At 36.2% G+C, this 22779-nt stretch overlaps 2 protein-coding genes across 2 annotated transcripts; both read right to left on the bottom strand.

Moving 5' to 3' along the window:
• Nucleotides 1–205: 205 nt before the first annotated feature.
• On the bottom strand, nt 206–10414 carry elovl7a (ELOVL fatty acid elongase 7a). The gene is made up of 8 exons (XM_077223553.1): nt 10165–10414; nt 8082–8173; nt 7076–7266; nt 5839–5919; nt 5515–5571; nt 3023–3128; nt 2165–2301; nt 206–1968 (listed from the first exon to the last, which is right to left on the bottom strand). The coding sequence occupies exons 2-8, from the start codon at nt 8152–8154 to the stop codon at nt 1738–1740; spliced, it is 876 nt and encodes a 291-aa protein (XP_077079668.1). The 5' UTR covers nt 8155–8173; nt 10165–10414; the 3' UTR covers nt 206–1737.
• Nucleotides 10415–10891: 477 nt separating this feature from the next.
• Nucleotides 10892–22769, bottom strand: ercc8 (excision repair cross-complementation group 8). Its single transcript, XM_077223552.1, has 12 exons — nt 22433–22769; nt 21891–21986; nt 21645–21746; nt 21404–21527; nt 20059–20140; nt 19031–19099; nt 18015–18081; nt 17527–17630; nt 15746–15870; nt 13420–13617; nt 13177–13272; nt 10892–11012 (listed from the first exon to the last, which is right to left on the bottom strand). Exons 1-12 carry the CDS (start codon nt 22507–22509, stop codon nt 10950–10952), a joined length of 1203 nt encoding a protein of 400 aa, XP_077079667.1. The 5' UTR covers nt 22510–22769; the 3' UTR covers nt 10892–10949.
• Between the last annotated feature and the right edge of the window lie 10 nt (nt 22770–22779).

The raw sequence follows: 22779 nt of genomic DNA on the forward strand, positions 1-22779 counted from the left end.
ATTCTGAGAACCGTGACCTACTTCTAACAGCTAGACCAAAATTACCCATGAAGCACCAGTGAAAAATGCTGTAAGAAGAATTCGGTTTTCCTGCATGTGAGCACGAGGCAACCGCTTCATACATGTTTGTTCTACTACAAAAGCCTCTCAAACAAATCTCACTTACCATACTTAAGTTTTCCATTGCACAAGGAAGTAGTTTTAGTTTGAATGCACAAGCTTGGAAAACATTGTATTTTAGATTTCACAGCATCTCAAGACAGACAGAATTAAGATGCATTTACATGGTAACGTCAAATAGAAACACCATTTGATATTGGTTTCCACCAGTGCAGCTACAATAGGACATCATTATAAATAATACATACCTGCAAATACAAATATGAAAATATATGATTTCAAATACTTGAAAATATGTAAAAAGCATAATTTAGGCATTATTACAATTAGCGGACTTTTGATCCTTATTCTTCCTTGCAAAGATAAAGCGAATGGTGTATTTTTTTGTTAAATAAAAACAATGCCAAAAAAAATTAAAGGTCTCCAATTTTAAATCATGAAAAAACTGCTTTACAGTGTCAAACAAAAGTAAAGAAAATATACAAAATAATTAAGGGGTTAAAAAGCAAATGTTCAGAGACTGCAAAATTCCCAGACGCTTTTACCCCTTGATTGTTACAACATTTTACTCCACATGGGGAGCTGAGATCATATGGTAAAAATGAGAATTGGGTATTTAAAATCTTATAGGATGCATCTACATTTAAAACCAACACAACCCTAAATGGACACACAACAGATTAACCACAAACTGAAAGCTAATATATACAATTATTTTACTCTGGATGCCCCCAGGTTTTGTGAAATTTAGTTAACTTATAGGGACAAATTCCCCAACGTATAGTCAGCTCATTAAAAGGTGCAGTTATAAAATAAAATAAAATCCCCATCATAAGCGAATACAGCATTTATTAATTTTTTTCATAAATATTTAAAACAGTCAATTAACATACTAAATTTATACAAAAATTTCAGGCTCCTGTCCTGGTCAATAAAGCCCAGGACATTCATTACGATACGATGTATAAAATAAAAAGAAAACCAAATTCAGGTCCTTCTTCACCAATAGTGCAAGATGAAATCAATGCATCGGTTCCTTCAAGGACAGTTGCCATACTTGCTACCATTCACGCAATGTCACATGTAGAGGGTGAAAAGCACATAAATATGCATTACGGATATAGCACCAAGTGTTCGTGGTAGAATTTTCTCCACAGTTCTGATTTACAAAGGGAGAGAAGAATAAAAAAAGGCCAACACTTCTCTTATTTACTGATGTACCCAAAAATGGGGACATAAATCTAAACATAGCAATAAAAAAAAAGGCAATAAAAGTGAAATGACTGACATGAGTGAGGAGCTGGGAGGCTTCTGACTCATTCACATCTCATTAAACAGGGAGGGGAAACACGTCAGTATGCAGAAAATGATGAGGAACATGAGTAGAAACATAAGCAGCCCTTAAGGCAATGACCCAGAGTTCAACTCAAATTCCCAGCTGAGGTTGGATGGCAAGATCCAGCCAAGACTGAAACACACAGTCTGTAGAGTAACATTTTTTACCTAGGGCATCAAGATAAACTTTATGGTGTACATATAAATACGCTTATAAAAATGTAGCCAAAAGGCTGTTTTAGGTAGATTGTCACTGCAGATTGGTTTGTCACACTGCACCAGTTATTCTTTCTTGTGGTGTATGTCATTGTTGTTCTGTAGCATGGTTGAGTTTTGCAGGACTTTAGGCAGCCTTTTCCCTTTTGTGTATGCATGGTACCAGAAGTTGAGGAAGAGGAGGAGGAAGACGACACCATACAGAGTAATGAGGTAGATGAAAATGGGGTACGTGTAAGGACATTCTTTCATGAAGTAGTACTGGCTAATATGACCGGTTACGATGACAAACTGGATCTGAGAAAAGAGAGCACAAGCAAAAATACAATGCGTGTCAAATTCGATTCAAATCAGTTAAGTTGTTAGTATAAACACCAAAAAACAAATTTTAAATTCAGATCTAAACCACATATCCATATGTGATTTTAAAAATTAATTTCTATAGCGCCACATACACACCAAAAATAAATGAAAAATGTTGTAATGTACATACCAGCTGTATTGAAGTTAGATGCTTCTTCCACCATAAAAACTTTTGAAAGGCAGGGCCGAGTGCTGACAGTCCATAGTATGTATACATGATGACATGAACAACGCAGTTTAGGGGGGCGTGAAATGTCCCCAAACCACCTGCAACAAAAAAGGAAAAGCATCTTTTAACTCTTTCCCCGCCAGCGTAAAAAATAAAATAAAAAGTTGCCAGCCACCACCAACATTTTTGATTATTTTCACAAAAATGGCATGGCCCCCAGAATATTTTGTTGTAGGAATTCCTGAACACGTCAAAAGAAAGAACAGAGTCTCTGCTTTTAAACAAACAAACAAAACAAAAAAATGTATTCTAGCTTCCTGCATTCTTTTTAATCAACATTTGAATGTGGGTAAATTTAATACAATTTAAAAAAAATTAGCAAAAATCTGAGAAAATCCAGATTTTGTCAAAGACTACTACGTCTGTATCGTATTCAGAACGATGACCAAAACATAACGTTAGACGGAGTAGATGGAGTCCATCAACTCCCCTAATGCATCCACAGTCCTATAGGTCGTCCTGGGTCGACATTTCATTCAGTAACATTAGGCGGTTTTGATTTATATGCTGCTTAATGTTGATGATTGCGATATTTTACATATGCATACGATCTCGCTTGTTTCTGATTCTTCTTCACATGCGTTTTGATCAGAAGATTCTGTACTCTTTCAGTAGATTTGTCATAGCACCCCCTAGCGTATAACAGTGAAAACACGCAATGGCGGGGAAGCGTTTTCTCACAAATGAAGGAACTTTCCAACAATGGCGGGGAAAGAGTTAAGTGTAGTCTTGCAATCAGGGAAAAAGATAAAGACATACCTGGAGAAAACCTGACTCCAAACCACCAAGTGAAAGGCATGATGGAATGATGAAAGACGTGTAGAAAGGACACTTGATTTTGCTTTTTTCTCAGTACAAAGAAGATCTGGCCAGAAAAGACAGATAAAAGACCCGGTAACATTTGTTTTCTGTGATCTGAACACAAAGGACAGCTCTATCAATGTTCACGTTTAAATGGAGTCTAAAATGTTTTTGATCCAATCACTCAAACAACATTTATATTTTAGATATTTTGCATGTATAGTTTCAATAAAAATCCAACTGTCTATTAAAAGCACTTTTGCTTATTGACAAATGAGTCAAAATTATTTTCTGTGATAACTGACAGCATGCCATAGATGATTTAAACAGAGCTTAACTTATATTGCTTCTATATAAGAAAAGCAAGCTTCCAATTTCCCACCCAATAGATTTAGTTTTGTCTCTCTGACTCACAATATTGCCATTTTATACCATCTAATAATATTGCTGACTGACAGTGTACAGTGCCCTCTACTAATATTGGGACTCAACACCGGCGATATGGACCCTCTATGGTGGACGGCACTGATCCTCAACAACTCGTCTCAACACCGGCGTGATTACTTGGACTTCCAAAAGATGGAAATGGATAAATATTCTAAATGTTCTGATCCAATCTGACTTGTAATGCTGCCCGAATCATAAATCATGCACTGTTCCTTCGTTGGCCAGAGGAGAACTGGCCCTCCGACTGAGTCTGGTTTCTCCCAAGGTTTTTTCTCCATTCTGTCACCTGATGGAGTTTTGGTTCCTTGCCACTGTTGCCTTGTCTTTTGGCTTGCTTAGTTGGGGACATTTAATATTCAATAATATTATTGATCTGCCTTACTTAAGGTGGACGTTGACGCAATTTTCTTTTAGAAACAAACTCTGTTATATTATTTTCATGTTATCACTGTGAAGCTGCTTTGATACAATCTGTATTGTAAAAAGCGCTATATAAATAAAGGTGACTTGACTTGACTCTTGGTAAATATGAGCAAAGGCAGCAGTAAGAAAAAATGGTTTTCCTTTTGATCTTTCATTCAAAAACTTCTAACCTTTCATTGAAGTGGAAACTAAAAGTGGAGGGAAACTCACATTGTGTTTTTCTCTAGTTCATGTTGGCCACAATTATTGGCACCCAATTATTGCAATGTCCTTTTCCCAAGATAACAGCTCTGCTCGCCAGCTCTGAACACCTGACAAGAGATCAGAGACCATTCCTTACAGAATCCCTCCAAATCTCCATGTTGGCGCTTCTTCTCTTCAGTTTATCCCACTCATTTTCTATACGGTTAGGTTAGGGAACTGGGACTGCCATGGCAGAAGCTTCATTTTGTGCTCAGGGACACATTTTTGTGTTGATTTTGATGTTTGCTTTAGATCACTGTCCTGATGGAAGACCTAACCAAGGCCCATTATAAGATTTCTAGCAGAAGCAGTCAGGTTTTGTTTTTTTTACCTGTTGGTATTTGCTAGAATCCATTATGCCATGTATCTGAACAAGATGTCCAGGAAAAAAGGAACACACCATTAAAGATCCAGCAGTATATTTAACCATGGGCATGGGGAATTTTTATCCCTGTTTGCAACAAACCCATCTGGTGAATTTTTCTTGAAACCCTCCCAAACAACATGTGATGTAGCGGTTGTTTGATACATTTTTTTTTTAAATGACTCGAGACTAACCTCAGTCTAATCTCCCACTGATCCTTGGAGAGTGTTTGGTCACTCAAACTATCCTCCTCACCGTGCATTAGGACGATATAGACACGTCGTCATCCAGGCAGATTTCTAACATCTTTAAATGATTGGAAGTTAATTTAGTTGATTCTTAATTATTGCCCTGCTGGTAGAAATGGGGATTTTCAATGCTTTAGCTATTTTCTTACAGACACTTTCTATTTTGTGAAGCTCAACAATCTTTTACTGCACATAAGAACTATATTCTTTGGTTTCACTCATCGTGATGAATGATTAAGGGAATTTGGCCTTGTGGTTTCCTCATTTATACTCCTGTGGAAAAGGAAGTCATGGCTGGACAACTGCATGCTTCTAGTCACCCTGGTGTGCTAAAGAACGTAAATATGAATGAGAATATACTTCAGAGATATTCTACTCATGATAATTTCTATGGGTGCCGGTAATTGTGGCCAACATGCATTGGAAAAAAAACATTTGTCAACAATGTTTCCCTCCACTTGAAATTGTATTTTTTTTTTACTTCAATGAAAGGTTAGAATTTGTGATTTTATTTTATTTTATGAAAGATAAAAAGGATAAACAATGCAGATACTTTTCATAGCCACATTTGCTCATTTTTACAAAGGGTGCCAGTATTAGTGGAGGACACTGCATGTCAAAGATGTGACAGACAACTGTTTGCCGTTATATACGCTGTTTGCTTCAGTAGCAGTAGCAATGCAGATGTCATGAAATCAAGGTAATAAATAGGAAACATCACTCACTGTGTCCAACATCTCAATGAACTTGGAGAAATAATAGAGCCAGCAAGTCCATGCCATCTGGAGAATGAGAAATATAGATAAAGCACAAATGCCCAACAAACTATTAAATACAAAAATTCATCAGACAAGGATACAATATTATCAATGAGAAATAAGTGTATTGCAGGAGGTCTGAATGGTTCTGTGGAACATTTAAGTCAAGTGTAGCCAACCACATCTAAGCTAAATACCTAAGCCTGGTGCCAGGTTACATGAGAAAAGAAAAAGAAAAACAGGGCAGAGGTTTTCACACGGCAGGTAAAGCAACATTTCTTCTGCTCTCACCCTCATGGCTTGTGGTGATTGAGAGGGGTCTAACAGATCACAGCCAAATGAATATCCTGTTCCCCAGCCTGACATCACAAACTGCAAAGAAAGAATACACCTGTAAGAGGCTTGTTTGAAATTGAAGAACTTAAGAAATGTACATTTGGCCATACCATTTACCAAGGAGAAACTAAAGAATGCATTCACAAAAAAAAAAAAAAAAAAAAATTAGCTCATTATAAATACCTGACAAGGCAAGAAAAACTCATATTTAGCTGAATGTCTAATCTGATTTTTGAAAACAAATGGACTGATTTAAACATTTTCCAAAAGGGCAAAAAAGCAACAAAAGCTCTTAAGATTTTCACTAAACAACTGATATGTTCAGTTTGTTCAACACATTTACATGGCTTCAGAAATTATGTAGAATACAGCAAACAAGTTAATTAGTGCCTGGCAGTATGAACCACATCCACTTTTATTGTATGGAAAGGAGCTGCTTTAGACATTCTGCAAAACATCTTTTGTGAGCCACATTCTGCAAAACATCTTTTGTGAGCCACATTCTGCAAAACATCTTTTGTGAGCCACAAAAAGACAATCATATAATTGTGGAACAACATGAGGAAGAGTAAACTGTAACTGAGTAAACTTAAGGGATAGTTCACCCAAAAAGGAAAATTCTGTCAGTATTTACTCACCCTCATGTTGTTCCAACCCCGTAAGACCTTTGTTCATCTTCGGAACACGAATTAAGATATTTTTGATGAAATTTGAGAGCTGTATCAGTCCTCCATAGGCTTACTAAGGGATTGACACTTGCCAGCCCCGAAAAGTTATTAAAGACATCGTTAAAATAGTCCAAGTGACTACAGTGGCTCAATCCTAAGTTTATCAAACGACAAGAATATATTTGTGCGCAAAACCCCCCAAAATAACGACTTTATTTCAACTATTGATTTCCTTCTCTGTGGGCCTCGAGTCAGTTCACTAGTGTAATAGCGTAAGTGCTTCTGTGTTGTACGCATAGGTTGTACGTCACACGCATCACAGACGACCAGCGTCGGCCAATAGTGAGCCTACGTGTGACGTAGCACTACGCAATCACACTACGTTAACTACGCATGAAACAAGAAATGAAATGGCTGCATAACTCAATAGACTCTAACAATACATGTTCATCAAAAAAAGTATCTGTAAACTCTCAAGCAAACACACAACAGGTGGGCCTGCCAGCAAAAAGAATGACATGTACCTCATAACACATGTAAAGAGAAAGCGCCACAACGCTGAAATTATAGATGACGAGGACCGGCTTCAGATTAAACGGTTTCCTGTTCTCCATTATCCTGGGCCCCAGTGACGTCACAAAGAAGATGTAAAATAAAATAATAGCCGTTTGCAGGATAGGAGAGGGCATGAACAGCCAGTCTTTTGTCCTCGGGTCTGAAATCACATCACAAGAATATCTGAACTCTGTGTAATGCACAGCAACATCTATTGTAACTGCATTAGGTTGTGCATTAATCTATGTCCGATATTGCTGTTGTGCACCATAATTCTCTGAGATCGATAAATTACACTGATGTATGAGAAACTGACGGTTCAACAAACTCAGTAACGGAATCAGTCAACTTCTAAAATTAGTAGTAATTTGATGCACTAATGATTTTAAACAGTGTAAAACACGTTTACCCACCCCCTTTTAACAACATTGGTTGCGGACGTTTTTCCATTAATTTTTCCAATATAGATCTCCGTTATAGAGTTATAAGCCATGAACCAAACCTAGCATTGTTTTATTTAAATGACAAACTTAAAACTATTGTTTTAAATATGTTGATTATATAGGTACAGATGTATGTATATAGCAAAATGTAACAAGATATAATATATACTTATTATATAATAATATATTTGTTTATTTAACTTTAATAGTGCAGGGAGCCTGACTCTGTCAGTTTACAGTGTTTCATGGGAGTGGTTGGGTACTAAAGAGTTCTTTTGGCATGAGGAACTCCACTGTTAAACGTGTTTGTGAAAAAATAAGATGAAATAATGCAGGCTGATGTCTTCAACAAAAGCATATATCAATAAACAAGCTCATAGCTCACAGTAGGTCTGTGATTTAAGTTATCGCCCAAACTCAATTCCCCTATGGACAAAATTATTTTCAATAGGATTTTTACTTTCAGAATCTGACTGTTGCAGGTCATGCATTAGTGGGGTTTTTTTCTCTCTAATGTCAGAAACCTCCTTACCTGCATTTTCGATCAACTTGATCCACTTGTCATACAAGTGTTCAGCTGTGGATGTGAGCTCCCAGAATGCCATCACCGCCAATGATCAGAGCCTAAGGAGACAATTACAAAAAGTTAACAGGAGAGAACCCTCAATGACCAACTACTGTAAAATCTAACATTTGTATCCTTTACATCTTTTATAATTGATCAATCTTGAAATACACCTTCACAGTACTGTTCCCTTCTAGACAGTATGACATGATGTGATATGGAACCTAAATGTTGCAAAAATTATGCAAGAATTGCTTATTTATGGTGGCAGCATGAAAGGTTGTATTGTCCTTAGAAAACACAAAAAGTTTAAATCAGCAGTTGGACCATCCTCCATCCTCTCCAGCAAACTCGGAGCTGAACAAGAGAGTGAGTGTTGGGACACAATGGTCAGCAGTCATTGTACATTAAGGACACAGAAGCCAGGACAGCCCATAAAATAATGGGGGTGGATAAACGAAGAAATGCAGAGCCAGAGAACAATGTACAGTAATATATCACATAATGGTTCAACTCAGAGATGCATACAATGGAGAAACTCAGTTGTTCTTGATACCATTACCAGAAAAGTGCATTTCAAATTGTAGCCTATTATTCTGTAATAAACGTACACATCTGTGGCTGTGTATTCAGGGTGTGTAATTTCATCAATTAAAGGGATTGTTCACCCAAAAATGACAATTCTGTAATTTACTCATCCTTAAATTGTTTCCAAACCTGTATAAATTTATTTCTTCTGCTGAAAACCAAAATAAGATATTTTGAAGAATGTTGGAAACCAAACAGTTGATGGAATGCATCATGCAGTTTGGATACCCATATTCTTCAAAATTTCTTCTTTTGTGTTCAGCAGAAGGAAATTCATATAGGTTTGGAACAACTTGAGGGTGAGTAAATTACAGAATTTTAATTTGAGTGAACTATCCCTTTAAGGACAAATAAGATGAAGAATAAGGGAAAGTGCTGAAATTGCAAAAATGACTTGGATACTTCAAAGATCCACATTATTAATATTGCTTATGGAGTTACAAGATAATTCAAAGCTATAGCAAGTTAAAAACCAAACAAATTTGTATTATTTTATGTCTGAAAATAAATAAATGTATTTTACTGATTTTTAAAAATATAATCATTTGAAAAACTGAAATAAATACAAGAATAAAAATGTATTTTTCAGCTGCATATAAATGTTTAAAAAAAAGTGTCTAAAATGCACATAGTTGTTGGTGAGGGTGAATATAAGCAGGTAATTTAATCAATAAATAAAGACCACATTATCATATTTATAATTGGATTGCATACATCAAATTACAATTTATTTTAAAAACAGCTTACTTTAAGCTGAATGGTAACAACAACAAAAAAATGCACTAACTCTTATGCTGTACATCATTCTGGTGGGGCAACAATCATCCCAAGCGTTCTTTGCCTCCCGTCAATGTTTGAAGAGAAACTAATCAAACATGTGCTTCAGGGTATACTGGTCCAATTATATGGAGAGAGCTGCCCGCCTAGATACTGTAACCTTTAATGCAGGCCTCGACACGCCTGTTGCCATGAGACAGACTGGTTACAGGTGTGAGAGGAGGACACTACCTTCCCTACACACCGGTGCATTCAGGAACCGCATGGGCTCTTGACAGCTGACCTGGAAAGCCCAATACTAGATAATCCTAACATAATATCTGAAGTTTTATGTTCAAGTGTGGGATATGCTCTGGATAATGACATTTCAGATAACAACAACAACAAAAAAACATACATACACACATTATATATTATATCATACACAGACACTCATCAGTATTCGTAGACGCCACCTGAGCTCTAATAAACTAATTTAGTAACCATACCCAAATCATAAAAAGTGTGATATCAACTAAATAAATAACTATAATTAATCGAGTCAATATACTGAGAGAAAATACTGTAACTCACTCCCAAGGTTTTAACAGGGAAGGCAGAATATCCTCGTTATTACAAAGAAATTCACAGCAGGTCACATACGGACTTCCAACCAAAAAGGCAAGTGCAGGTGCGCGTGTCTTACCGTGACAAAACAGACGAAAGTTTAGATATGTGTGTATTTCCACGCACACCTCGAGGTCCTCCCGCTCTGCGTTCAACAGGACGCTCGTCTTCTGTCTCCGTGCCAGGTAAAGTAGTTTAAAAAGTAAAAATCTAAAGGTCTAAACACACGACCTCCATCAATTAATCTTAAAGACGAGAGAATTCCTTCTTCTTTGCAATGAGAGAGCGGTGGGCGGAGACGTTCACCTGATTCTCAGACTGAGAGCTCTGATTGGTCAAAAAGTCGCATCAGGACTTGTAATACCCCCACGCTATAGGGTGCGTGAATTTATAAGGACAACAGTATGGCATCAACTAATTATGACAATTAATGATGCCACAATAATTTATAAAATGTTCCAATAGTTCCTTCACAGTAAAATGATATAGAGTCAGCATGAATGTTTTATCTTACTACATTCATTGTTTAATTAATAAACACAGAAAAATAAACTGTTCATTGATCATTCCACAAAAGTAAAGAAAAACAAATATGTTTATCATAATCACAAAACATACTTTTTACACCAAACCATATGATGATGATTCTACTGATATGAGAACTTGTAGTTCACGTCAAGTTGAAAGGCAAATCAGCAGGTGCCAACCAATGGAAATACTTGACACCCATTAGACTTTTTATGTACAGTGACTTTATAGGCACCAATTGATTTCAGTATACAATAAGAGCACTTTGACCTCTGAAGGAATGTACATAGTGGTTTATTTGGATAATAAAAACAGGTTGCTGGTTTCCTTGCTCTGTCAGCCTTCATCACTGCTCCAGGCATCTTCAAAAGCAGGATTGACTGCAGCTTGTGTTCCACCCTGTGAAAATATGTATTCAGGAACATTTGAACATCATAAAAGTCACCATGAATTCAAAATGGACAATTCTTGTTTTTTATGGAATATTGCAGTATTTATTATAAATGATTTCTCCATGGACATCTTTTTTTTTAATCATATGCCCTCATAATCTTTAATCAATATATCAGCCCTTCCCTCCTGCAGTGACATTTCTTCTCTTCTCTGGTGACGTGTACTGGCGCAAGGGAGATAAAACCTGTTACTCACATGAGATCACATCAATATCAAACCAAGGATGGACAAAATCAAGTCCTGTCCTAACTTTTTTCTTGTTTCAAAAGCCTTTTCACACGGATATCCGTCACAATGGAGAAGAAAGATAGTTGCAACTTCCGTTTCATGCCGACTTGATTCGGTGATGTTTGATTACTGTTTAACTTTAGAAGATACAGCAAGGGCACAACAATAAGACCATGTGGTGCATTATCACTATATTGTATGCTCACTGATTTGCACATATTTAAATGCCTTTCAAATATCTGGTTTTCTGTAATATATTTCTGATTTGAAAATCAGTCATTAAACAAACAAAACAACAACAAAAATGGATTAGCAAGAAATTCTTGCAATAGTCTTAGAAGCATCAGTAGAATGGGCTGAAATAAATTATATATATATATATATATATATATATATATATATATATATATACGTTTATGAATATAGCTGTGATGGAATTATAGCCGATAATTCCTAGCTATAAGTGCAAATTAAAAACCTAGTGATTTTTTTTTCAAAATGTTTTTCATGACACATTGGTAAAATGAATATTTTCCAAATACATCGTTAAAACATGTTTTTATATCACTAAGCCATGGTAATAGTATGTATCAGTGATGCCGAATGCAATACCTTAAACGTGTGCCAGATTTTCTACCAGAAAAACTGGTAGAGCAGGATGTTAAACTCCGCAACTGATAAACTACAAGCCATCAAGACGCGCAACTCAAGCTAAAGTGTACATCTCAAGTAGATCAGCAGCCGCATTCGAATTTATGACATAATGGGCATAGTGTTTGTCAGGTTATCTGATCTTATCTATTGGCTGGGGAACGTGAGCAAGGTCAAAAAATGTTTACGTGAGCACAAATTTAGACTCACTTTCAGCCCCACCTAGTCCAAACCTGCAGATCTGTGAAGATTAAAAACACCTGATCCACGGACCATTGTAGTAGTCGTTAAAGTGCACCATTAATTGAATCAACCTAATCTTTTTTTGAAATCTGGACAAGAGTAAAAAAAATAATAAGCAACAAAAGCTCTGAAGATTTTCACTAAACAACTGATATTTTCAGTTTGTTCAACACAATTACATGGCTTCAGAAATTATGTAGAATACAGCAAACAAGTTAATTAGTGCCTGGCAGTATGAACCACATCCACTTTTATTGTATGGAAAGGAGCTGTTTTAGACATTCTGAAAAAACATCTTTTGTGAGCCACATTCTGCAAAACATCTTTTGTGAGCCACAAAAAGACAATCATATAATTGTGGAACAACATGAGGAAGAGTAAACTGTAACTGAGTAAACTTAAGGGATAGTTCACCCAAAAAGGAAAATTCTGTCAGTATTTACTCACCCTCATGTTGTTCCAACCCCGTAAGACCTTTGTTCATCTTCGGAACACGAATTAAGATATTTTTGATGAAATCTGAGAGCTGTATCAGTCCTCCATAGGCTTATTAAGGGATTGACACTTGCCAGCCCCGAAAAGTTATTAAAGACATCGTTAAAATAGTACAAGTGACTACAGTGGCTCAATCCTAAGTTTATCAAACGACGAGAATATATTTGTGCGCAAAAACCCCCAAAATAACGACTTTATTTCAACTATTGATTTCCTTCTCTGTGGGCCTCGAGTCAGTTCACTAGTGTAATAGCGTAAGTTCTTCTATGTTGTACGCATAGGTTGTACGTCACACACATCACACACATGACCAGCGTCGGCCAATAGTGAGCCTACGTGTGACGTAGCACTACGCAATCACACTACGGACCACGGACCATTGTAGTAGTCGTTAAAGTGCACCATTAATTGAATCAACCTAATCTTTTTTTGAAATCTGGACAAGAGTAAAAAATAATAAATTGTATTTAAAAAAAAAGTCACCAAAATGTACCCGTTTAGAGTTGTTTTCTTCATCCTCAATGTCAGGCTGTCTTAGCACTGGGACCCAGGCCAGGATGTTACAGTCTTTACCTCCACTGTACAGCTCCTAATGATGCACAAATGAGTCTATGAGTCAATTCAAATCTCATTAAACGATTGTGAGAACACTGCTTTTACTTCCTGGCATTGTTTCAGTTTGTTGTCTGATTAGTAAAGACTCAATTACTAAGCAAATAATCAGGAACAACATTACCTGATAATCTGTGTGGAACTCACAGCAGTCTACATTATTATAATGTCCTCTCAACATGGTGATCAGCTCTCCCGAGTGAAGCCCGTACACCGCTACCGAAGTGCCACACGGCACAAACACAAACTCCGGACTGCAGCCCCTCGATACGGTAAACTTGAGGCCTTTGCGGCTCTCGTTGACGACTTTTCCATAATTCACCTGATGATGAGAATTAAGGATTTCTGAAGAGCAATGGAATGAGAAACGTGATCTGTGTGAATGGCCCCTAATTACTTTACTTTTTTGAGTGTCTGCAGAGCTGTTAAGAGAGGTGGGGTGTAGCTGCTCTTTTTAAAGATGTCTATCAATGTAAGCAAATATCATTTGGGAGTTACTGATCTTTCGAATATCTGGGTATTGTGTTAAAAGGTGCTCTACGCATTTTACTTATCATTATTTACAGGCCTCCAAAATACTCTCCAGAACAAAACAAAACTTATAGTCCATTATAACATCTACAAAGACCATCTACAACATCAATATAGAACTAGGCAAAGCTAGACAGACTTTCTTCTCGAATATCATAAACAGAAACTTAAACAACACACGCACTCTTTTTGCTACTGTAGAGAGACTGACAAACCCCCCAAGCCAGAACCCTTAGTGAAATGCTCTCAGACAGCAAGTGCAGTGAGTTTGCTTCCTCCTTTTCTGAGAAAATCAATAATATCAGAAAGGTGATCAGCACATCCTTGAGTTGCGTTGGGGTCAGACAGATCAGACCACAACCTGAGATTACCAGATTACTAGATAGTTACCATGTCTGATTTCGAAGAAATTGTGGCAAAATTTTGGAAGAAACAGTACAACAACTTAAAACATCAACCTGCGCTCTTGACGCACTTCCCACATCTTTTTTCAAAAGTATGTTAAACTGTTTAGAAGCAGATCTGCCAGAAGTGGTAAATGCCTCACTTATCTCTGAAAACTGCAGTTGTCAAGCCCCTCCTGAAAAAGAGGAATCTGGATAAGACCAACTATATACCGATCTCAAATCTTCCTTTCATAGGTAAGATCATTGAAAAAGTTGTCTTCAATCAGCTGAACAAATTCTTAAGCTCGAATGGATACTTTGACAATTTTCAATTTGGTTTCCGACCGCATCACAGCATAGAGACAGCGCTCATAAAGATAATTAACGATATTCGCTTAAATACTGATACAGGGAAATTATCAGTGCTGGTACTCCTCGACCTCAGTGCTGCATTTGACATTGTTGATCACAACATACTGCTTGACAGGCTGGAACACTGGGTCGGGGTTTCTGGGATAGTCCTAAAGTGGTTCAGGTCATACTTAGGAGGGAGAGGTTACTATGTGTGAGTATAGGAGACCATAAGTCTGAATGGACATCCATGACATGCGGAGTCCCTCAAGGCTCAATTATTGCGCCACTCCTATTCAACTTGTATATGCTCCCACTGAGCCAAATAATGACAAAGAACCGAATCGCTTACCACAGCTGTGCAGACGACACACAGCTTTACTTAGCCCTATCGCCTAACGATGAAGCAATAACTAAATCGAACTAAATAGAGAAACTTGTGCATGCTTTCATCACCAGTAGGGTGGATTATTGTAATGGACTCCTCACTGGCCTTCCCAAAAAGACCATAAGACAGTTGCAGCTCATACAGAACGCTGCTGCCAGGGTTCTGAGCTGAACCAGAACATATCACACCAGTCCTCAGGTCTTTACACTGGCTCCCAGTTACATTTACGATTGATTTTTAAGTATTATTACTAGTATATAAATCATTCAATGGCCTAGGACCATTACAGATATGCTCACTGAATATAAACCCAACAGATCACTCAGATTATTAGGATCACATCAGCTAGAAATACCAAGGGTTTACTCTAAGCATGGCGAGTCCGCCTTTAGCTACTATGCCAGCCGCAGCTGGAACCAGCTTCAAGAAGAGATCAGATGTGCTCCTACAGTAGTCACATTCAAATCCAGACTCAAAACATCCGTTTAGCTGTGCATTTACTGAATGAGCACTGTGCTAGTGTTCGTCGACCGTTTGTGCTGTATTTTACTTTCTTTTTTTATCCTAAACTGTTTTAATTATTCTTATTTCTTTTTTTAAATTTTTTTTTTATGTAAAGCACTTTGAATTACCATTGTGTATGAAATGTGCTATATAAATAAACTTGCCTTTCCTTACTTCTGCTGCATGAACAACGGCTCAAAATATAATTTTTGACATAATTTTTTACAAAACAGATATTAGGAATTAAGTCTAAAGTGTAAAGTCTTCAAACATCCCTAAAAGCTACTCACTAATGTGTTTTCCCCTGTGGCACTATTCCACAGGCGCATTCGATCATCTGTACCAGTAGTGAGGAGATGGAGTCCGTCAGCCGTGAAGCACAATCCATTTGCTCGCCCATTGTGTGCTGTGTTCACTGGAAGAAAAGTATAATTTTATATTAAAGATTGTAACATTTTATATTACAATATTCTATTTAATATTATACAATACCATTAATAATGACTATATTTGTGTATTATATTATATCAATATTTATATTTACAGTACATTACTTGTATTTTATAATATTTTACAAAATAAATGCATATATACATTACTGTGCAAAAGTCTTAAGCACATTAGTATTTTCACCATAAAAAATGGTTTTAAGCCAGTATATCTTTTGCTGTAGTGAGTCAGTAGGAAATATCAGTTTACATTTCCAAACATTTCTTTTGCCGTTAATTGTAATAATCCACAAGGAGTCTGACAACAGCTCCACACAGAGATCTGATCTCACCATCATCGAGTCCATCTGGAATTACATGAAGAAACAGAAAAACTGAGAAAGACTAAATCCAGAACTATGGAAACGTCACCAAGACATATAAAGAAACCTTCCTTCAAAATACAAGTACTGTGAAAAGTTTTAGACACTTGTGTAAAAATAATGTAAAGTGAGGATTCTTTCAAAAATAATGTAATAAATAGATACATTTTATTTATCAATTAACTTCTATTAACTAAATCAAATCAATATTTGGTGTGACCAGCCTTTTGGTGTTTGATAGGATATTATAGGATAATATTTGGTGTGACCGTTTAAAACAGCTTTTGTACAGGTACACTTGCACATAGATTTTCAGGTAGTTTTGCAGGAAGGTTTCTTCATATGTCATTAGAGACGTTACCGCAGTTCTTCTGAATTTAGTCTTTCTCCGTTTTTTTCTGTTTCGTCATGTAAACACAGACAGACTCGATGATGGTTAGATCAGATCTCTGTGTGGAGCTGTTGTCAGACTCATTTTGCATACAAACATTTTGCTGGATTATTACAATTAATGGCAAAAGGAATGTATGGAAATGCAAAACGATAAAAAAAATTATAGATAAATAACTGACTTTAAACAATTTTTTGTGAAAATACTAACATGCCTAAGACATTTGCACAGTACTATATACAGTATATATATATATATATATATATATATATATATATATATATATATATATATACTGTATATAGTACTGTATACAGCATTACCTGAACAGGTAATGCTGGTATATATATATATATATATATATATATATTTATATATTTATGTATACATACTGTATGCATATATATATATATATATATATACCTATATAAAACAATTAATATTATACCATTTATATATAGTATAATATTATTTGTCATATATTGCATAATATTGATATATTATAATATAATTGTATGTAGTAATAATAATTGGACCACATTATTGTGGTAAATTAACAGTTATGTCTTTTATATACTATATTATTTAAAAAGTTTCTTCTGTGACAGAAGAAGATAAAAAAGTATAAGTATAACAGGGTGATTACAGACAAGTTTATAAAGTATATAAACAGCTCTTGTCTGATGCAGAAAAAAAAAAAAAAAGCTTTCAGCATCTTTTACACACAGAGATTATTGCTCACATTAATTTCTTGCTGCACTCAGCGCTATGGCAAGTGTCTGGTATCTCTGAATAACTTATCATCTGAACTTAATAATATTTTTATCCTCATCATGAGGCTTGATGAAACATGCTAAATGTGATTTGACCTGCTTCAGATGAGGCCTTGGATTTGTCCCCATTGTGCTGGTCCAAAGTAAAAAGACTCCCAGAGGCTCTTCTCACATCCCAGACGCGGACCCTGCTGTCAGTGCTGACAGGGAAACCCATTGCACAAGAGTTACTAGCATTAATGCAAGATGAACACGAATAAATCTCTTATAGATGGTCAGATTAGATTTAGAACTGGCCTTTAAACCAGTAAGATACCTCTGTTCAGGTAATGCAAACACAAAATAGATGTAGCAAAAAATGAACAACTCTTCATTCTATATTCTTAATTGTTTTCCAGGCAGGAAGGACAGTTTAAAAAAAATATAGAACAACTAAAATATATAAAGGCATCAAATGACTAAAAAATATGATGACAAAAAAAACAGCATCAAATAACACAGGATGTGGCTGTTTCTTGTTATGGTACTCCTCAGCCAAGGAAAGGTGAGCGCATTAACGTTTGTGCAGGTGTGGAAGTGCTTACCTTGCAGTGGCCAGGATGTGCTCATATCGTGGAGACCATCTCACTGAGAGGATCTCACCCCTGTGGCCTGCCAGGGAAAACTTGTTTCATGACAAACTGATACTTTAAATAACTCTGAAAGTTAATATACACTACCATTTAAAAGTTTGGGTTCAGTAAGATTCTTTTAAATACTTTTATTCAGCAAGGGTGGATTAAATTAATCAAAAGTGACGGTAAAGAAATGTATAATGTCACAAAATGCTGTTCTTTTGAATTTTCTATTCATCCAAAAATCCTGAAAAAAGTATCATGGTTTCCTCAAAAACATTAAACAGCACAACTGTGTTCAAGATTTATAATAAGAAATGTTTCTTGAGCACCAAATCAGCATATTAGAATGAATTTTGAAGGATCATGTGACACAGATCCACTTGTGGTATCTGAGATTGCAGAATAACTACTAATATGGTCAGGATTCAATAACCCACGTCTGCTCAAAATATTTGAGTCTTTGGCTTTTAACGTCCCCCTGCAGTCAATAATTGTATCCCTTAAAACTCATCTTTGATCACCAAAATTACATATTTAAAAATGTTTTGCTTGAAAAGAAATTCTTCATGCCTTAAAATAGCTTGAATGTTACTCTACACCCTTGCCTCATTTAGTATACGCGGTTCTATGAATATGCGAATTAGCCCTGCCTCCACTCACACACACCAGCTCAGAGATCCACTTGCTGACGATCACACATTGACCTAATTGGTTACAACGTAGTTTGTGACGTCAGAAACACCAGCGATTTCAAACCGTGATTTTGAGACTGTCTTTGGTTCACTGCAGTTTTAAGGAGAAAATACTCAGCAATGGTGCTGACTAATGAATTTGCACATGGTTTGTTTTAAAGCATATTAAAAACCTCACATAGACATATAAACAACATTAAAAGCTTGATTTTCACCACAGGGGGACTTTAAAGCAGTACAATATCCCTCCACCAGGGCTGTGTCCATTCAGAAACAACAGGCATTACTCACCCTGTAGGATGTGGATGCACGACCCAGACTTCAGATCACAAAGCTGCACTTTAGGGTCTTTGGTACCAACTGCCAACACAGAGTACAATAGAGCTGAGTGAGAAGAATAACAAAACAGCTAAGACACACTGTTGTTGTAGGAGTTTAGAGCCCACGTGTTAAGGGGAAAACGCATTAAACATCTTATTTTGAAAGATTTAAGAACTAGAATACAAATTCTAAGCTTTTGTAAATATATGGAATGTGATCTTTAAAAATGCTTCTGATAATACAGCTGCAGGAAAATGTATGCGAACAGCATGAACAGACAAATATAAAAACAGTCTACTAACATCCTAAAGCACAATCAAATATATGTATTGATGAACTCCAGTAACTGAAGTGAGTTATCAAACCTGGAGTCAAGTGAGACTCGCATATATACTCACATGGTAGTATAAAAACTTTCTGTTTGCAAGAAGAATTGCCTGATGTGAACCATTCATCAAACAGAAGAGATCTAACACCCACGATGAATAATTGTTTACTTGCACAATTCTGTAAAAGCCCTGATGTCACACTTGATGTAATTTATCTTGCAATTATTTACTCTGTAAGATGTGTGATGGCAGATCCCAACTTATGATAAATATGAGATTATAGAATAGATTTTATTTGATTAACTGGATATTTAAACTCAGCATAAACAATAACAGTTTACTGCTAACTGTACTATGGAAGATTATTCAAAAAAAGATTGCCTAAAATCAACATGTTTTGTTCTTCTGAAAAGATGGAGGTGGTGAAATTATGAGTTCATTGAAAAAGAAAAAGAACGTGTGACAAAAAAAAGAGACCGAGACAAAGGGCCATTGAGGTGTTCATAACCTGTCGGTCCTGATTAAGAGACGAGTGCTTGGATTCCTCCCCCCTCATTTTTAAAGCAGGAAATGTTAAGCTGTCTACCCATTGAGCAATAATGATGATTAAGATCAGAAGTTTAAAAGAACAGCCATATGCAGAAGGGTTGGTTTGGTCAGAGAACACACCTGCTATAAGACTGTGCTTCCTGGCTACAGGAGACATGTGATGACAGTAGACATTACCATCGAACTGGAACTCCTCAGCTGGCTGAACAAAACACAATCAATCAATCAAACAAATAATCAATCAATAAATAGAACCTAATGTAAAGATAATGATTTTAAGGAAATGCACAAATATACGCCCATGTTAGATGTGCTTAATGGCACAATATGTATGTTTTTTGGGATTAAAATATTCAAAAACCACTAGAACAATGTTATATATTTAGACTTGCGTAATGAAATTATCCCAAATGTTTCGAACAATGTTTAAATCTAGAGAAATTAGCTATTTTAACCAGTGTACCGGGCCGTGTCATTACGTCGCCTGTCAAATAATGACATAATTTCTGCGTTACCCTCGACATTAAAGATGCTTTAATATATTATGTGGTTTATTACACAGATGAGCAACTGTTTGGATACCTTTATAGACTGAAAACTAATCACTGTTATATAGCTCAACATAGTTATTCTTATGGCTTGAATCTCTTGTTTTCTTGATTTACCATGAGTAACATGTTTGTACCCAAAAAGTAAATCAGACAACACCATTTTGTCAAGTGACTAAATCAGCATAAGCAGAAAGACCTTTATTTGTTGGAACAGTAATACAGCTTTTTCTCAACCATGTTTTAAAATGAATTGCATGCCATTTAGTAACACAAGTCATCCAGTGTCACATACCAGCCACAGAGCTAACGCACAGAGTAACGCTAACGTTAATGAAATAAAATAATGTGAATTTAAGTGATCAAATGTAATTGCAACAAAGTTCAAGTACAGCAAAGAAGGAGGTGAACGTTAATTGTAACTTTATTTGTAAGGTATGCATAAACAACAAAATAAAAGTCCCTGAGTCCCGTCAGATTGCTTTCCATTGGCTGTGGAGGTGAAGATGGAGGCGTCATGATTTCACGCTCATTCATGGTGTAATCAGGCTACGCCCTGGTTATTGTTTTGACTAAGCAACCTCTCCCTACTGTGCCTTTAAGGGGAGCTCTTAGAAAGCATTGAATGTTGCTTGGGCACCATTCTTGTGAGTCAGTTACAATTCAAATACCAGATGTAAGGCCAATAGATAATGGACATTTGACACCACAGAGCCTGTGTTTAAGCAGACTGGTAGTTCCACAATGGCTTGCGGCTTTCAGTTGTTAGACATTTTTTTTTTTAAACTATGGGAGCTAATGAATGCAGACCAGAAGTACATATATAATAACAAATACTTAATCAAAAAAAGAAGAGAAAGAAGTCAATGAGTAATCATTGTGAGAAATGTGGTTTTGGTTGAAGGACGTACACGCACCTTCAGAGTTTCTGTGTCCCAAACTTTCATGGTTTTGTCAAATGAGCTGGACACAAACATACCGGTGTCATGCGGGTACCACTGCACAGTTTCAACGCTGAATTTATGCACATGCCGACTGGACCTTCAAAGAAAACAGTGAAAGTCACACATAACCTGACAACACATTAAAATCAGAAAATATCATACTGCCATCTGGTGGTCACTGGATCACTGTGAAGGAGAAGGGAGCCATACTGACCTGCCCACTGTGCAGACTGTTTTGCAAGAGTATTGAAGCTTCTTGCTGTTGTTTTCCAAATCATAGATCACTATTACACCATCAGATCCGCCCGATAACATGCTGGAATGCAAAACGGCCCAGTGAATTACTATATTTACTATATGGGGTCATCACAAGAAAATGGAATATTAAGAGCATATCAGTGTAATATGTAAATTCTATGACTGTAGTATTCTAGTATTTTTGAACGAGGAGTACACTTACTATCTTCCATCAATAACCTCAATGTCCAGGGTGTTAATTCCATTGCCATGGACACGAGCCACATCTCTGTTGTGGTTTAACTCCAGACTAAGTACCCTAAAGACGCAGAAAGGAAGAGTGAGGTAAGTTGTGCCACTTTTTAGATACATATTATTTGACAAAACATCCATGTTATGAATTTCAAAAAGTTTTAGCAAAAAAATTGCTGACTAAAAATGATGTTTGCTAGAATCCTCCCCTCAACGTAAATGATGATACAGAATGTAACAAAAAAAATTGGTTAACGTTAGTACATTATAGCATTACACAATAGCTCAAAACAATGTTATGAACAATGTTTGAACATTTTCTGAACGTTATAAAATTGTAATGTTTTATTGAACTTTGTTTATTTAGATCTTTTAATTTTAGAAATTACTTAATTAATTTATTATATTTGTTTTTGTTTATGTACCGCTGTCTATTTGTAGAACCAATAAAAATCTCCAAGAAGCATCCCCGTAAATATTAATTAAAAATATATATATATATTATAACATTACCTTCGTGTGGACTCTGCACGTCTCAGACGAACTGGGTCGTCAAGCCCCGACTGCCTGGCATAAAGAAAACTCAGCATCTTTGTAGAGACATCGAGCTTTTCTTTGTTTATTTATGTATTGTATGGTATGTTTTCAGAGTGAATTAACTATATTCGAAATCTGTTTACAGTCTTTAACCCTAGCTTTAGAGTGTCGATTATTTAACACGTAGAACCGCGTTTTAAAACTGAACAAATTCATTCTGTACAACACACTAATATGTAATATGATCTATTTCAGCTTTTAGTTGTGCATTTTGTTGGATAGGGGGCAGCCATGTTGTGACGTGCTACACCATAGGCTACAAC

This window comes from Siphateles boraxobius, unplaced genomic scaffold (genome assembly GCF_051911475.1).
Source record: "Siphateles boraxobius isolate OS27281-9 unplaced genomic scaffold, OSU_SipBor_1 9, whole genome shotgun sequence".
Taxonomy (NCBI): Eukaryota; Metazoa; Chordata; class Actinopteri; order Cypriniformes; family Leuciscidae; genus Siphateles; species Siphateles boraxobius.

What these genes read in the sequence shown, in the direction of transcription:
- elovl7a (XM_077223553.1), bottom strand. Translation starts at nt 8,154, where the DNA reads ATGGCATTCTGGGAGCTCACATCCACAGCTGAACACTTGTATGACAAG. An exon ending in CAAGTTGATCGAAAATGCAG is followed by an intron (nt 7,267 to 8,081) that starts GTAAGGAGGTTT and finishes ATGTGATTTCAG; the next exon opens with ACCCGAGGACAAAAGACTGG. An exon ending in TCATTGAGATGTTGGACACA is followed by an intron (nt 3,129 to 5,514) that starts GTGAGTGATGTT and finishes TTTTCTGGCCAG; the next exon opens with ATCTTCTTTGTACTGAGAAA.
- ercc8 (XM_077223552.1), bottom strand. Translation starts at nt 22,509, where the DNA reads ATGCTGAGTTTTCTTTATGCCAGGCAGTCGGGGCTTGACGACCCAGTT. An exon ending in CGTGCAGAGTCCACACGAAG is followed by an intron (nt 21,987 to 22,432) that starts GTAATGTTATAA and finishes CTGCGTCTTTAG; the next exon opens with GGTACTTAGTCTGGAGTTAA. An exon ending in CACATCCTGGCCACTGCAAG is followed by an intron (nt 17,631 to 18,014) that starts GTAAGCACTTCC and finishes TTTCCCTGTCAG; the next exon opens with CACTGACAGCAGGGTCCGCG.